This window comes from Pterocles gutturalis, unplaced genomic scaffold, assembly GCF_000699245.1.
Source record: "Pterocles gutturalis isolate BGI_N339 unplaced genomic scaffold, ASM69924v1 scaffold20723, whole genome shotgun sequence".
NCBI lineage: Eukaryota > Metazoa > Chordata > Aves > Pterocliformes > Pteroclidae > Pterocles > Pterocles gutturalis.
This window is the reverse complement of record NW_010123553.1, coordinates 25,656-41,404: the sequence shown is the minus strand read 5'-3', so window position 1 is coordinate 41,404 and position 15,749 is coordinate 25,656. Positions and strand designations below refer to the sequence as shown.

The 15,749-nt window shown below is 36.0% G+C and overlaps 1 protein-coding gene across 1 annotated transcript in view; it reads right to left on the bottom strand.

Annotated features, from left to right (window-relative positions):
* Nucleotides 1–4,864: 4,864 nt before the first annotated feature.
* PPARA (peroxisome proliferator-activated receptor alpha) overlaps nt 4,865–15,749 on the bottom strand; it is an 18,675-nt gene continuing 7,790 nt past the window's right edge. Inside the window, 5 exon segments of the mRNA XM_010077959.1 lie at nt 4,865–5,449; nt 7,157–7,604; nt 10,647–10,849; nt 13,392–13,530; nt 14,916–15,076. Coding sequence (XP_010076261.1) covers nt 5,202–5,449; nt 7,157–7,604; nt 10,647–10,849; nt 13,392–13,530; nt 14,916–15,076 — 1,199 coding nt within the window. The 3' untranslated portion in view covers nt 4,865–5,201.

Genomic DNA, 15,749 nt, shown 5'->3' with positions numbered 1-15,749 from the left:
GCCGTAGGCACAGATTGTCACACCTGAATCACAGGACACAGAATCCCTATGAACAGATTCTGCATTTATCTCTACTTAAAATCATAAAGGAATACTCCTACAGAAAAGCCTGAAAATGGCATTTCAACGTTTTGTTTTGCACTGACAAATTACTTATTTTAAAATACATCTATAAAAATTGCAGATCAACCTTAGTGCAGGTAGCAGGAAATGATCCTGAATACACATTGTTATTTCTCATAAGCCACAAATCAGAAAAATATCAGTAATAGAGTTCTAACAGAATCTATCTCTTTTTTGTTCTCTTTTCAGACTTTTAAGGAAAACAAACTACTGTGCTGTAAAGCAAAGATGAATTTAGCTCTATAAACTATCTTTCATATTGGTGAACTTGAGTTAAAACATTAAAAATATTAACTCAGTTTTGGGATTACAGCTCTTCCTCACCTAGACTTACTTTTATTAAAATGAAATAAAAGGAAGTTTATGTTCTGTGTGAAAATATATTTTAAAATTTGCTTACAGTTGTCAATATGGAACACTGGTAAGTTGTAGAATTGTGATAGTTCTTCACAAATGATACAGTAATAAAGACCAGACAGGAATAAATAGCAGTTTGTCTTTGACTTCAGGCCCATCATCCTTACCCATAAAAGTAAATCTTTCCTCACTGTACAAAAGGGTTCACAAGATAAAGTATGAAACAAATATTTAAATTAAATAATTTACATATTTTTCTTAAAGCACTTCTGTAATATAATTTAGTGAAAGTTTATATCTTGCAATTGTATTTTTGTATTTTACAAACTGAAACATGAAGAAATGGTATTACATTAAATTAAAAAAATCCCACAATACATAACAATATCAATAATTTTAGATCAAACCCACATATAATTTAAATCTCTAGTAAAAGAAGGATAATAAAGCTGATTAAAGCTAGGTATAAAAAAAATTATATGCAACCGATTATCAAGAACGCACTTAAAATATAAGCAAACACCAAATACCACACTACACTTTACATTTCAACACGTACTAAAGGATTAGGGATTTCAGGGAAGGACCATTATTCGTAAGACCTTATGCTTCAGCAGTATCAAAACAGCTGCAAATGCATTTGCTAAATGTAGTTGCAGATTTTCAACTAAGTAACAGGGATACTTTTAAGGAGAGACAGAGCTGAAATTGTTCCTCTTCAGGCACAGTACAGGCAGCTACAGTGTCATCTTCAGCTGCTTTGTCTGAGATGGTGCGTAAAGATGTCCAGGCTTTCCATTAGAAATACAGAGGAAATTCAAATCTAATAGTATGTGACCCAGCTCTTGTGATGAATAAGTCTCCCAAGTTTTAGCAGTTTGAATAAACAAACAAATGTTTAGATGCTTATTATAAGCCTTTTGATTTGCAAATTTGTGCTAGCTCTCTCATGAGAACAGACTTAGTGCAACTGCTGGTATTTCCTAAATCTGTGCATCCAGAAATAATGCAAGAATATGCTCTTTGGCAACACTTCAGCTTTCTAGCAGCTGGTTAGAACCAAAGCACAAAGGCACATGGAAATGGCAGTCAAAAAAAAAAAAATTCCTTAAATGTGAGGAAAGATTCCATTTCTGTAAATGGAAAGCATTCCTATGTATTGTCTGTCAATCTGTATTTAAAATAAAAGCGGGATTCTGAAATTTAAAAAGTTACAATGTAACTTTTTTTAAATTGGTATTTGTGTGCTGTTACACTGAAGACAGTACACCTTTAAAGAAACTATTTAAGAACAAGATAAAAGTGAACATCAGATTTCCCCAGCACTTGACACACCACCTTCCTTTTTTTTTTTTTTTTGCCTTCCCTTTCGAAGTACCTAGGGCATCCCAATAAATAAATTTGTAAAACTCAAACAACTCACAAAAATTAGTAAGCTGTAGGTGTGTTGAAAACTTTAGTCGTACCATTGTTTCCTAGGATTTCCTGTCCATCTGTTGTCTCGTCTTAAGCTGTTTGTGGGTACCTCATTGCTAACCAGAGTTCTTCAGTGCTATGGTAGCAAAATAAGCCATGTTGATACGAATCAGATCAAAACTATACAAAACAAGCCAGTAAATTTTTAATAGATTTTTAATCCTAAAATCTGATCACTTTATTTCCCTCCATAGAATGGGTATTTTAAAATATTACTGGAGATGCTGAAGGCTCCTCAGTAATATATCTCAAACTAGTTCAGATTCCAGACTTCAAAAAAAACCCAAACCCAAACCCAAACGGAGTAATTTTGAAATCTAATTGGCAAAAGCCTGCTGCAGTCACCTACTGAAGTAGCAAATGTGCTTCATTACAAGTGTAATGAGAAATTAAGAACTTCTTTTGCCCATTAACACTTGGGAAGTGAACTGTCTGCCCTGTGTCGTTCTTTGCAGACACTGTGGGTATGTCACGGTGCAGCAGTATGGCCAGTAGAATCTATGCAGAATTTTAGGCTCCGTTAACATCTTGTTCATGTTTCTGTAATTTCGAGATGCGTTCTTTCCTTTATTTTTTTTCATCGCAGGTCTTCAATTTAATTTAAAACAGAAATCAAACTTCAGTGTCCAAGGAACTAGTAAAAAATGCTTGCTAGCTTTCAAATAACAAAACAAAATGGAAAAATGCAAATCATGCACTTTCCTAATGCTGATAATAGGAACCTGTTACAAGCAGCTGTTAATACAGCTCAACACTATGCCTTCCACTGAATGATGCTGTTTTCAATTCTTTATAGTTTTGCTGAGAATGTATTTATTATTAAATTTTCCACGGTTTTGAAAAGTTTTAGTAAAGCCTTTTAGCCACTTCTGAGAACAAGAGCAGGAAAAATAGTTTTTGTCCACACAGTGTTGGTTTTCCTGAGAAACTTCAGTACACCGAAACTATGGAACACAATTTTGGGGTGGGGGGGGTGGGGAGAAATCAACTTATACTTTTTTCAGATTATAAACTTAAAACAGTTGGCTATTAGAGTTTCAGTATGCCATCACAGAATTGCTGATATTTTGACAATTTTTTGAATAAGCAATATTGCGTATCAGTTATTTCAGTGCTCAGTGTTTTATGCCTAAACCCCCCCGTTTCTGAGTGAAATATGGCAGCCTTGAAGAATAAAGCAGCACCATTGCTAAAATCCTCTTGTTATTTCTGAGGGCATACTACATACTGCTGTTAAGACACAAAAGACAATCTATTTCTCATCTGCTGTTTCCTAGTAAGACCAATGATCTTAACAAAGTGTTCCAATTAACTGTAACATAAGGTCTATTCTTCCCGTTGCCAACTGGCCACAGGGAAAGGGAGAGAGTTTTGTTAACCTGCATTTGTTGTTTCTGTCCTGCCCTAGATGGTCACCAAATTTGAGGCCTATGCTTCAATATTTTACACTAAATATATTTCACACTAAAACCTCTGCTAATGATCACTGCCTGGATTAATACCCAATTGCTTTTAAACCTGTAATTTGTTCAGTGTCTAGCCATGCCAGCAGGCCTGTAAAGAAACAAACGTTGTGACTAAAATAAGAATCCTAGTGTGATGTCCTCACTTTATTGATCTTACTTAAATCTTGCAGTGAAGGTGTAAGATTCTGAAGTCTTCAAACGTGCTACAATAAAACAAGTACAAAGTGTCCTCCTGTGCCATTGAAAGCTTAACTATTGTGAAAATGCTAAGATGGGCTTCCGAGATCTTTGTATCATGAAACAAACAGTAAAATAAGGAAATAATAGTGTGAAGTTACCATATTAAAAAAATGAAAAACTAAATAGCAGTGTCTTGCATGCAACTACCACTTTTGTGCAGCACTCTCTGATAAAGGACTCTGTAAAATGGCAAAGTCAAGCAGTTTTCTTATGGCTTATTTTGCCTCAGGAGTAAGTACTATTGTAAAATCAGAGTTTGCTCTCAGGAACACAGTAAACTTACTCTCAGCTGTGCTCACTTTCATAATATTACACCATTGACACCTACAAACACTGTTCTTGGTAATATTGTCACCTTATCTACTATGGCTGTATGGACAAGAACAAAATTTGGTGAAATAATCTAGCCAGTACTTCTACCGACAAGGCCTAAGAAGGAATTGAAAGAAATACATCTGAGTGCATAATTGGAAAAAACTGAAACAGTGTACTCATCAGAAAAGGTCCTAACAAGTCTATACTGCCAAGATACTTATCAAGGAATAAGGTGCCTTTCCTATACAATCATTTATTCAGAGTAAGCTATCACTGCACTAGAATGCTGCACAGTTGAAATTCTTATTTCTGGGCTAGGATCAGATTTTTCAGTCTCTCCAAAACTCTTGCTAATTCAAAATAGTACTTTTAAGTCCAAACCACATCTCGAGCTATTGCAAATTCTCCCAAATACACATGGTGTGACATATTTTTACTCAGGGACATTTTCATATTTCCTTAAAACACTTTTGAAAAAAGGGTTCCATCGCTTTATCACATTTACTCTTCAAGAAACAACTGAATGGAGCATTCCTACTGTATTTTAGATAACTCTTCAGATTTTCTTTCATTTCATAAAAGAACCATCTTTTAAACATGCTAACCCTAAAGTATACTAGTGTAATACTTTATGAAACTGTACTGCATTTCATGGAATTAAAACAGCAGCGGATCAAGGGCCTTTCAATTTTTTTTTACAAGCGTATGTACAGTAACATCCAACCATGTGATACACCTAGACTGGCTGCTGTAAAAAAAAGTGTTACTTGCTTCTCAGTAATTACCATTAGCCAAAAGTGCATAATCTTTATGATTGTGCATATACCTGGAGAGCGTTTGCTGAATTTGTTATATTAATTCTAAAACAACTAAGTCAAGAGGAAATACAATTCTGTTCATTTGTTACTTAACATTCTGATTTATTATACAAATATGTATTCCTTACCAATCTTCAAATTTCCAAATAAAAGAACCATTGTAAGACACTTCATGAGCACTACGATCAGTATTTTTCTGCAGAACTCTTTCAAAAAGAAGACAAAAGATCCCAAAAGAAACCAAAAAAAGTGTAACACCCCTGTTACCCTGCTTTTAGATTTTTCATGCTCTGGACTGAGTGAACAGCAGATAACTGCTTTTTGCACAGTTCTGCTGTGAGTTTTGCTCCCATCTGTTATTAGTATTGCTTGTCTTTAAATAATGTGGAAAAAATACTAAAAATCCTTAATACATATCCCTGTAGATTTCCTGTAGTAAAGGGTGTAAATGTGCATCAGATTCAGTCTTCTTAATTATCTGAACAAGCTGAGCATGCTCTGTGACAAGTTGTCGGAGGTCAGCCATTTTTTGGAGAAGTTTTGGGAAGAGGAAGATGTCATCAGGATGGTTGGTTTGCAGGTGAAGTTTCAGTACATGCACAATGCTCTCCTGCATTTTTTCAATGTGTCCTACATTTACAAGGCCAGGACGATCTGTTCTCAAAGGAAACAAAAGGATACATGTCATAATTTTATAATTATTCTTTAAAGTAGGCTACTGTTTAGATACTGTATTTTAGGCTACTGTATATTTTTACATTATACACTGAGGACAATGAGGGTCAAAATGAAATCTTTAAAAAAAAAAAAGAAAATAATAGTAAGAAAAAAAAGTAGTCTTCCCTATCCCTTTGGCCAAAGTTTTTTTAATTCCCACAGTCATTTGAGGAGAGATTTCACACTACAACGCATGCTACAAAGGAAAAAAACCCCACCACCCTCTCACCCCAAAACCCAGCAGAAGTATCCTGCCTAGGAATCCAGTTCTGTATGTCCTGATAACAGAATTCAAACAGTAAGGATGAAGAAAAAAGCATGTGGCTACTTCTAGAGAGTTCTTGAAGTTTGGTAGCAATTCTGTAAGACGTAAGTAACAGGCTTTCACTCTTGGTTCCCATATGTATATTGCGGTAGCACAAGTTATTGACAGGACACAGAGAAGCACCTATTAAGGATGTTCCACTCTTCCTAGTATATGATCTCATTTTCAGCTACTTACAGTCCCGTAATACTTTCACTCTCCAGATCAAACTTCTCTGGAAGAAGTCTGGGGCAACAGACTAAATATGTTTCTTGAACCCTTCAGCTTGTTCCAAGGATCAGCATAGAAGGGAAAAAAACCACCCAACATTTTGCTGGCAAAGAACTCTCTTGACTTTTGAAAACATCAAAATACCAATGTACTGTGCAAAAGTAATTCAAGATCTGATGGGAACCTGCTGTCTAAACTGGCATATTAAGTTTTTGAAAGTCTACAGACACTCTTATTGTAATTGCTGAGGATACAACTGGGGCAGTGAAATATCCTGTAAGTTTGGCAGAATGCAGAAAAGGCAGGTGGGAGTAGTTGTTGGAACTTTCTTGATCTTTTATTTCCCTTTTTCAAAATGCTTATGGATAGTTTTGAATTTAACCTTAAGTATGAACGTCCTTACTGTCTGGAGGAAAGAAAGGATTGCATTTGTGTTCCTTTACTCACAGAGAGTTCAAACAACGGGCATTAAAAAAAAAACCAAACTCCATATCCTTAGTTACTATGAAATAATTTTTAAAAATACCATAAGCTAATTGTTTTTTAATTAGTTAAGTAAGCTGTTTTTTTAAAATAGCCTGTGATATTAAAATCAGAACTCAGGAGGTGCATCAACAGAGCTGTGCATTTGTGCAGAAACCATTACATGATGCAATCAGTAAGTGTCAAAGATGAGCAAAGCTATACTCTGTATCGGCCTCCAGCCTCATTACATAGTATTTTTCTGCCCATTTGACAGATACAAATACTGTTTCCAACCCAGCCTTAAGCATAAAAAAAATAAAAAAAAAAATCCTCTAACCCCCAAACAAAAAACACCAACACTCCTCGCATCCTGCTTTTAAAAACAGAGAGTAACTAGATGCCTCTCTAAGTCAGGCTAAACAGTAATTCCAAGCACGTCTACAGTTCTGCAAAGCAAAATACAGGATCAAGACTGGTAACAGTTACACAGTATCTTCCATGAAACATGCTAAAAGGGAAAATGACATTGTTAGTGGTAGAATTGAATCTTCAAGAAATAGATAAGCTTTTCCATTAAAATTATTAATTCACATGAAGAAAATTTTAAAATTTACTATCTTAAAGAACAAATATGTAGTGTTTACCTCCACAGCAAATGATGGCAGCAACAAAAAGGGATATATCACTATCATCCAATTCCAGTGCATTGAATTTCATTGCAAAATCAAATTTTGGCTCCATTATATCACAGAATGGCTTTCTCAGACTTTTCAGGAACTCCCGGGTTATAAAACCGTTTCCATAGGCTACGAGCATCCCGTCCTTGTTCATCACAGATGCTAACATGGCAAATATGGCTTCATAAACTCCGTATTTTAACAGTGTCACTTGATCATTCAAGTCAAGATTGGAAAAGCCAGGGATAGATTTGGCAAATTCAGTAAGTTCTGTGACAGTCTCTACTGATGTACACTGGCAGCAGTGGAAGATCCTAACTTCTGCTTCCTTGTTCTGAATTCCATTGGCTACCAATTTGGCCACCAGTGTCTTCTCTGCCATACACAAGGTATCCATATCATGTATAACAAATGGCTACAGAGGAAAAAAACCACAAATTCACTTACAAAAGAATGGCTATCAATCATTGGTTTCCTAAAGAATAAGAATTTTTATAAACTTTAACTTTCATGCTAATCAGTCTTCAACTACCAGTAAACCTTGAGTTCTTTCATATTTCTGCATAAAGAGAAACCATATATTACAGAACTACAAACTCCAGTATCTAAGAACAAGTCTGCTCTGCAACAACAATGCAAATAGTAAAATGTAAATATGTATGACATATCTTTAATCTAGTTTATGTAGTAGTTATAGTGAAGATCCAGAAGTACTGTGCTTAGTATGTATATATCCATCCAGAGCAAGTCCCAGAAGGTTCCCAAAAGACTTGTATTACCTTCTCCAGAAGTCCAGGTTATTCTGCCTACATTCCTATCGATTCCTAAACTAACTACACTTGATGCACATCATGATGCTTTCCTGAAGTATCCTAGGGGGAATACAGACAGTCATTTAAATATAGGACAGCACATTTGCACAAGAATGTGAACCCTGTACTACTCTTGTGTTTTATTAACTCAGATTTTCATGGACTACGTCCCAGCTGATCTTCCACAGAAATTCAGCTCATCTTTCCAGCTACAGTTAGTGCTAAGTCATCTCTAAACCCAGAATCCCACTAGGATGTCAGACAACACAAAATTTCAGTCTTGATCATGGTCTTTTTCCATAACCCCCTTAATTTATAAAGGTATGTGTATTACAAACTGATGAGCCAGTCTATTAAAAAGGCAGTCAGGCTTTCTTAAGAACAATCAGAACACAAAAATATTTTGATACATATCTGAAGAGCAGTAATCAAAACAGAGGACAATTCACTCAAGCTAAACAAAACCCAGTGCTTCCAAGCCTACCAAAGTCATAGCAATTGACCTTGAACATATATTTAGTTTCATAAATGCTAAGCAAAGCACCTTCTCTGTGCTGTTTTGCTTGTCTCAAATTGTATCATGAGGAACACTTGGTGTTCTGTTAGAAACTCATAGAACTCACTTATTTCACTTAGAAAACTGTCAAACATGCTAGTTTCCCAGAGTTGTCCACTTTATATATGACAACTACACATTTGATATCGCTTCAGTACTTAGAGTCATACAGAACACAACTTTCTATGTGCATGTGAATATGAGCAGAAAGTGGCAAAGCAATGAAATCACCACATTTCTAAACCCTTTAAAAGATGTGGTCTATCTTGTAAATCTTTTTTGGAATTTATTATCATTTCACTATGCAGAAAATAGGTATTGCCAAGGACTTAGGAGACAAAATTAAGAATGATCCCTGGTCATCATAAAAGATGCTAGATCATTCTAAAATGAGTTAGAGCGGTGCCAAGAATAAGGATTCACTGAAATCAGCTGTTAATGCACTGTTCAGAAATAGGTGGATTACTAATTACCAATAACAAATCCCCCAATTTTAAAAATTTTTCTGTTTAAAAGTCAAAAGAAAACAAAAATGCCTGTTTTCCCAAGAGATGATGAAATAACTTAAAAAACCTCTCCCCCTGCATATTGAAGAATGAGGAAGCAGCCTGTCTATAATATACTGTGGCTCTGTGATGTGATGTGGCTCTGAGCAGCCTGGTTTAGTGATTGGTGGCCCTGCATGTGGTGGGGGGGTTGAAACTAGATGATCACTATGGTCCTTTTCAACCCAGGCCATTCTATGATTCTATGATACTAGGTTTGATTCCTCATTAATTTTTACTTGTAAATTCACCAAGACACATGCAAGCCACAATTAGCTAGTCAATTGGATGACTACAATCTGAGAGCCTTGATCACATAAATACGGACACAAAAATTAGGATGCAGTGATCCAGAAGCCCTGCATGTACGATACATACTGCAACTGATGATTCTGACATGTGATAATAAGCTTGAAAAGGACTTTGTGCAACACTTACTTGGTAAGGTGTTAAAGCATGGTATTTACTGTAGGCCTATGTCAGCTTGTACCCCCAAAAAAGTTTAAGCCTCTGCTTAATTTTAAGCATCTCTTAAATCTAGTGAAAAAGACTGGGATTATTCATATGTCTCTCTTTTAATGTAGAAGCCTGTATGCTTGGCTAGACTAGACTATAATACACCAAATTCCGTAATTCAGAAGACAGCTTGCTTACAATTGTTATAACGCTCATCCCCACAGTTACATGGTTTTTATTATGGCACATAGAGGTTTTACAACCTCTTCCCTGCAAATTTTTACTGAAATTAAGTATCTTATTTTACCAACAATTTTATCTTCTACATATAATGAACAGAAATCACAACAGAATTTTTAAAAATACGCATAAAGTGAAACAAGTCAGTCCTTACAATGGTTATACTATCTCATGTGATACAAACCAAAAAGCAGTCGATAGCATTAGATAGACCTTGGCTAAATTTTCCTGAAAGAAATACAGCATACATGTCTTCACAACCTTGCTGGCTTCTGCCTTTTAAAGTAACCACACAGTAAAGACTAGGAGGGCCGGGTGAGGAAATGGCCAGAACTGTAAACAAAGAATTACAAACTCAAGTTTTCTTTCCCCTCCTGCCATTAATATTGTTGTGATTAAAACAAAAGTCATACAGAGCTCCTGTAGAGCTCTAAAAGATAACAGTATTTATCCTGGCATTTGTAGCGGAAAAACATTAAAATTTTTGTTTCACTTTCATAATAGGAAATTAATTTTGAACCATTTCGTCCACCCATACCAAGAGGTATTCACATTCAAATAGAACTTTTTAAATTAAGAACTAATTTTATTTCCCTTGTGTCTCTAATATAATTTAAGGTTATGAGCTTCCATTTACAAGTTAATCACCTGATTTTCCTAAAGCTTCCTATTATTCTGATAGTAGCTAAAAGCAACCATATTTACTACAGGTATTCTTTTTGCGTATTTCATGTTTGTATTAGCATGATATTTATTTTCTAAAAGATTTGCTTAAGAATTTAACAAATTATTATAGTCACCTTATGTATTTGCCGGTTTTACTTTAAAGTTACAGCAAAAGTACTTACTGGATTGTTATTAGTTTTCCCTGCAAGGATGATTCTGGCTTTAACCTTGTTCATATTGAAGTTTTTCAGGTAAGCATCATGAATTCTTTTGGCAAGTGATTTAAGATCTGCCATTTCTGAATCTTCTACGTAATTTTCACCTGTTAGAATTTCTGCTTTCAACTTGGCCTTCTCAGACCTTGGCATTCGTCCAAAACGTATTGCTGATGGGAAGACATAATTGTAAAACAAGCATAAGTTATACAAAAGACTACGCCTATTTGCTGATTAGAGCAGTAGGACTTTCTGTCTAGAATAACTGAGATAGAGGTAGTATCTTTATTCTGATAAATTCATGAGTGAAAAAAATCTCATCCTTTCCAACATAGTCAGTGATAATTATCAAGTCAATATGCTAAACTGAAGGTAATCAGATGTCAATGAGCTAGAACGTATGCCTTTTTCCTTCTACATTACCTAAGTAGTTGTATCTTGTTCTCTCCTTATTGTGTTCCACAACTCCCAACATGAAACTCAAAGTCCACCTTGGGAATTCTAAAAAACCTGAGTTAACTCATGTCAGGAGTTTGGCAGAGAACACACATGCTGTCTGGAGAGCTGCCTGGGGAACTATTCCACAGCAAACACTGCAACGGATTTGGGCCCAAATTCCATTGCTGATTCTGAACCTGCTAGGGCATTCAGTTCTTTATGCACTGGATGTTCAGTTCAACATATCTGTACTGTCTAGTGAGAACAAAATAGACCAGAGACCTGGATTTATGCTCAAAGGCTATAGTCAACAAAACTTCCTTCTAGACCCAGCATTTTATGCTTCTTTTTTCAATAAATTAACCCTTCAAGATTGTGGAGGATGAGAATAGAGTTTGAGTATCCAATCTAGTCATTCTTTTCCTGAGGCAGGAGATGCAAGTCTGAAATACCACGGGGTATGGAGGTCTCCCAGTTCTTGGGCAAGTGGTCTTGCCATTTAGGAAAAAAATAGGCATGTCCACATCCCTCTTCAGTTTCAGTTTAAAACTAAACCAACTCCATTTTAAAAGCGGTCTTACCCTCTGATAGTGTGCAGGGTTTCAAGATGGCTAATATAGCTGCTTACTCTTACTGCATTTCAGCATCTAACCAGTGAGAGAACAGAACCTCACTGCTTAGACTGAGCAATTCAGAGCAGGTGCAGAATTAGCCCTTCAACATGCCCAAGGAATTTTCTCATGACATAAGGAGGTGTCTCATGACATAAGGAAGTGACTCTAGGCATGATCTGAAATACAGTTTTGGAGTTCAGTGGAAGTCCAACATGGAAGGCCTGTTTAGAATCGGGCCATGGGTCTATTCAAAAAGTGGAAGAACATCTGCTCTAAACTGAAACTTACAGTTTTAAGGTTGTGGCTATAAATCTAGTTCCAGCTTTTTTCCTGAGAAGTATTGCCTGCAAGTTAGCAGTCATCTCCTTCCCTCACTGCCTCCCATGTGTTCGCTGCAATAAAACTGCTACTCCCTTCAGCTGGAGCACAGGTGCCCACAGCGTTTTAGTAGAACAAAACAGCTTCAACTGAATGTTAATTCCTGCCAACTAGCACAGCTCCCTACTCAACTCTTGCCCCTGCAATGTTACTTTCTTGGCTGGCATGCCCTTCTCAAGTCTGCTACTTCAGGAAGTTTATCACCAGTCTTCCATAGACTATCAACCCTCTCCCAATGGACCTTAGTCTCAGTCAAGGCTCACCACAAGGGAGCCAGACGTCCCCAGAACCAGAAAGTCAACTCTCCCAATGTCTCTTGCTAGGACTCTAGACTACAATGCCATAGACAGCTTCCCCAACCACGTATGTCCCCATCCCAGATATCCTGACTGCATAGCTTCCTTAGGAAGTTCATCTCCTAACCCACAGCTTTTCAGCTAGCCCAGCATTTTCACCTACTTTTCACCTACTCCCAAATTGCACCTGCTCCCAAGTTCAGCCTTGATGCTATGAGACCTACATAGGGAAAACAAACTACTGTCATCTGGCCAACCAAAATGTGCTTTCTCATGGCTTGGCCTCTCCCTCTTTACCAAAGTTGCTTAGCAAGCTACATACTGTGCATAAAACTGCCTTGTGGGTTGAAATTGGCCTGGAAGCCACAGGCTTACCAGCCTTATCTTAAATCACTAATATAAACAATAACATCATTTTTAAACTGGATATCTAAAAGCTCTGAATTTTTACCATTCCATTTAACAAGCAACCTACCAGATTCCTGTTCCACAGTCAGCACAGATCTTTGCCCTCCCCCCACAATCCCTGAACCATCTGCCCAAGAGCTGTTGCACTGTAATCTGAAAAATAATGAAGTCTGGTTTCCTACAGATTTCTGTCCTACATCAGTCTCCCCTCAATGAGCTAGTTGTTCTCCTCCTACTCCTTTACAATGCCTTTGATCAAAATTCTTCCAGTATTGAATTTGTTTCAATGGGACTAATGGTGCCAAAGTTCTTGGGTGCAGATAGCAACTAAATGAACATTCATATGGACAAACAGACATCCAGCACAACTGTGTAAAGCTCATAAAAGTACATTTGGCAGCTGTGTATCAATTACATTAACTACCCATTAGGGAAACTGGTGTCCCCCCTCTACAATCAATACTGTAAAAATCTGAGGTTCAACTCATATGTGTAAGTAAAAAAGCTATCCAAGTGCCTGCTTCCAGAAGCAGACCCTGGGCAGGAACAAGCAAATTATTAAGGGCACTCTTACCTACCATTATGTGACATTCCAACTGAAAGGCACTTTTGAAAACGACAGTATTGGCACTTATTACGATTTTTTTTCTGAATTTTGCAGTTGCGATCACATTTATCATAGATGAGTTTTAATCGAATTGTTCTTCTAAAAAAACCCTATAAAAAGGTTAAGAAAACAATATGTAATGTTAAAGAATGTTGAGTACTAAACTTCAGTCATACAGGTAATTTTTTTTTCTTTTATTGTGTATTGATGTCACTAAGGAAACAATATGCAAAGTATAACCTGTCCAAAGGTAAGAATCTCCTGTGCTACCCAGTGAAATGGTGTGTATGAAGGCATGTATAGAAGGGGAAACACAAAAGCAGGAAATAGGTCTCAGCCCTCTTTCTTGGGAGAGGGCCAAGAGCTCAGAGGACCTGAGCAGATTTGCTCTTAAGGATTAAGCAATACGGTCACATACTGCATTTACACACTTTCTCTCAGCATCCTCTGCCAGAAACAACCTTCATCTTTCATATGTGCAAGTCACATAAACACACAGATTTAACACATCTTTTCTTCATCCAGCAAATGTGAGGTGTATGACAACACAGCACAGTGTACAGAAAAAGCCAAAGCACAAAAATGAGCATTACAGAAAAGCCTGTAACTCAACAGATCTTACCGTGATGTCTTGATACTGCAATGTAATGCTAGTCTTGTACTATGAAATCATACGTTTAGCGAAATTTTTTAGAGACATTACAGCATTTTCCTTCACATGACACAATAACATGTCATTTAGACTGTGGACACATCTGATTATGAACTGGCTCCCTATCTCTAATAGAGACCCTAGCATTCATTATTCTGTAAGATTTATATTTGAATTATCATTTTCTAACACTGGTCATGAGCAAAAAGTGTACACATATACAATTATTTCCCTCGCTTTACATTATCACTTGGAAAAAAAATGGAAAACTAAAACAGTAGAAGGAAAAAGAAAATAATCTTATAATTCCTGGGCCACATAATCCCAAAAATTATACACTAATGATAACATTAATTACATGCACTGGCCTCAGAACTACAAGAGGTACAACAGTAAGTGAATCAGGCAGAATGTGGTGGAGATGAGAAATTCAGGATTTTTTACTACTACAATGGAAGTGTAGCAAACTCACATGCTTCTCACAGCCATACTCCCAACACAAATAAAACACTAGTGGAGCAAGTAGGCTTTGACTTTCAGTCACAGTTTAGTGTTTTAAGTTGTTTTAGTGTTTAACTAACTATATCCAGAAAAGCAGCATTAAATTTATCATTGTGAATTGCTCCTGCTTGATGAAGGTCTGGTCTTGAGTTATCATAACCAGTTATGGTATCTGAACAACTTATTTCAGAAAAAAAGACCACAGATATGTTTATTTTAAAAATAATTGTAATGGCTAGAATTAGATTAATTAAACATTTATGTAACAAATGCTTATCTTCATATAACCCTGTAAATAAAGCAACATCATTTAGGTTCTTAAAAAGAAAATTACAACTGTACCTTACAACCTTCACAAGCATGTACTCCGTAATGGTAGCCTGAGGCTTTATCCCCACAAATTCTACATTCAATGTTTAATGCTCCACTGGGTGATTCATCTATGCTACCTGGAGCTGTGGCAAAATTAATGGATGAAGGACTGGATGCTGGTGAAAGGGTGTCTAAAAGAAAAAGGAACACTTCGTAAATACTATACTGTCAAGATTGGTACCATTTCTATACTAAATCCACAGAGAAATGAGCTTATTCTAAAAAAATAATAATGAATTAATAGTCATTAAGTGAACTAATAATTTAGCCATAAGTGTTTGAAAAATAATTAATATTTATATTAACAGTGCAAACACATACAACATACAGGGTGTACCCTGGTAATTTTGATGAGACATACAATGTCAACAAACAAAAAGCCTTACCAAAGTAACCCTGATAACAAGAACTAGAAGAGTAAAAATGCTTCTTGAGGATTCAATAAATATGCACCACAGAAAATACAAGAAAAACAAGCTTTTTTGGATTTTCCCATGTTTCATTTTTTACTTTGATTTTTTCAACTGTTTCTCAATTTGATGTCAACATTAAATTTTTTTATCCCACAACTTAAAATAAGTAATTAAAAACTACTGAATTGGTATTTCTTTTAAATCAAGGAAATATTTTTAACCATAAAAAAGCACATACACTGTCTTCACAAATAACATAAATTTGAAACTGAAAAGCAGTGTTCAATATGCCCCTAGCTCTCAAGACAAATAGTACAAAATATAAAAAGAAAAAAAAACCACAATGAAATAGAACTCCCAATGACTTCAAGTGTGTAACACAATATCCGTT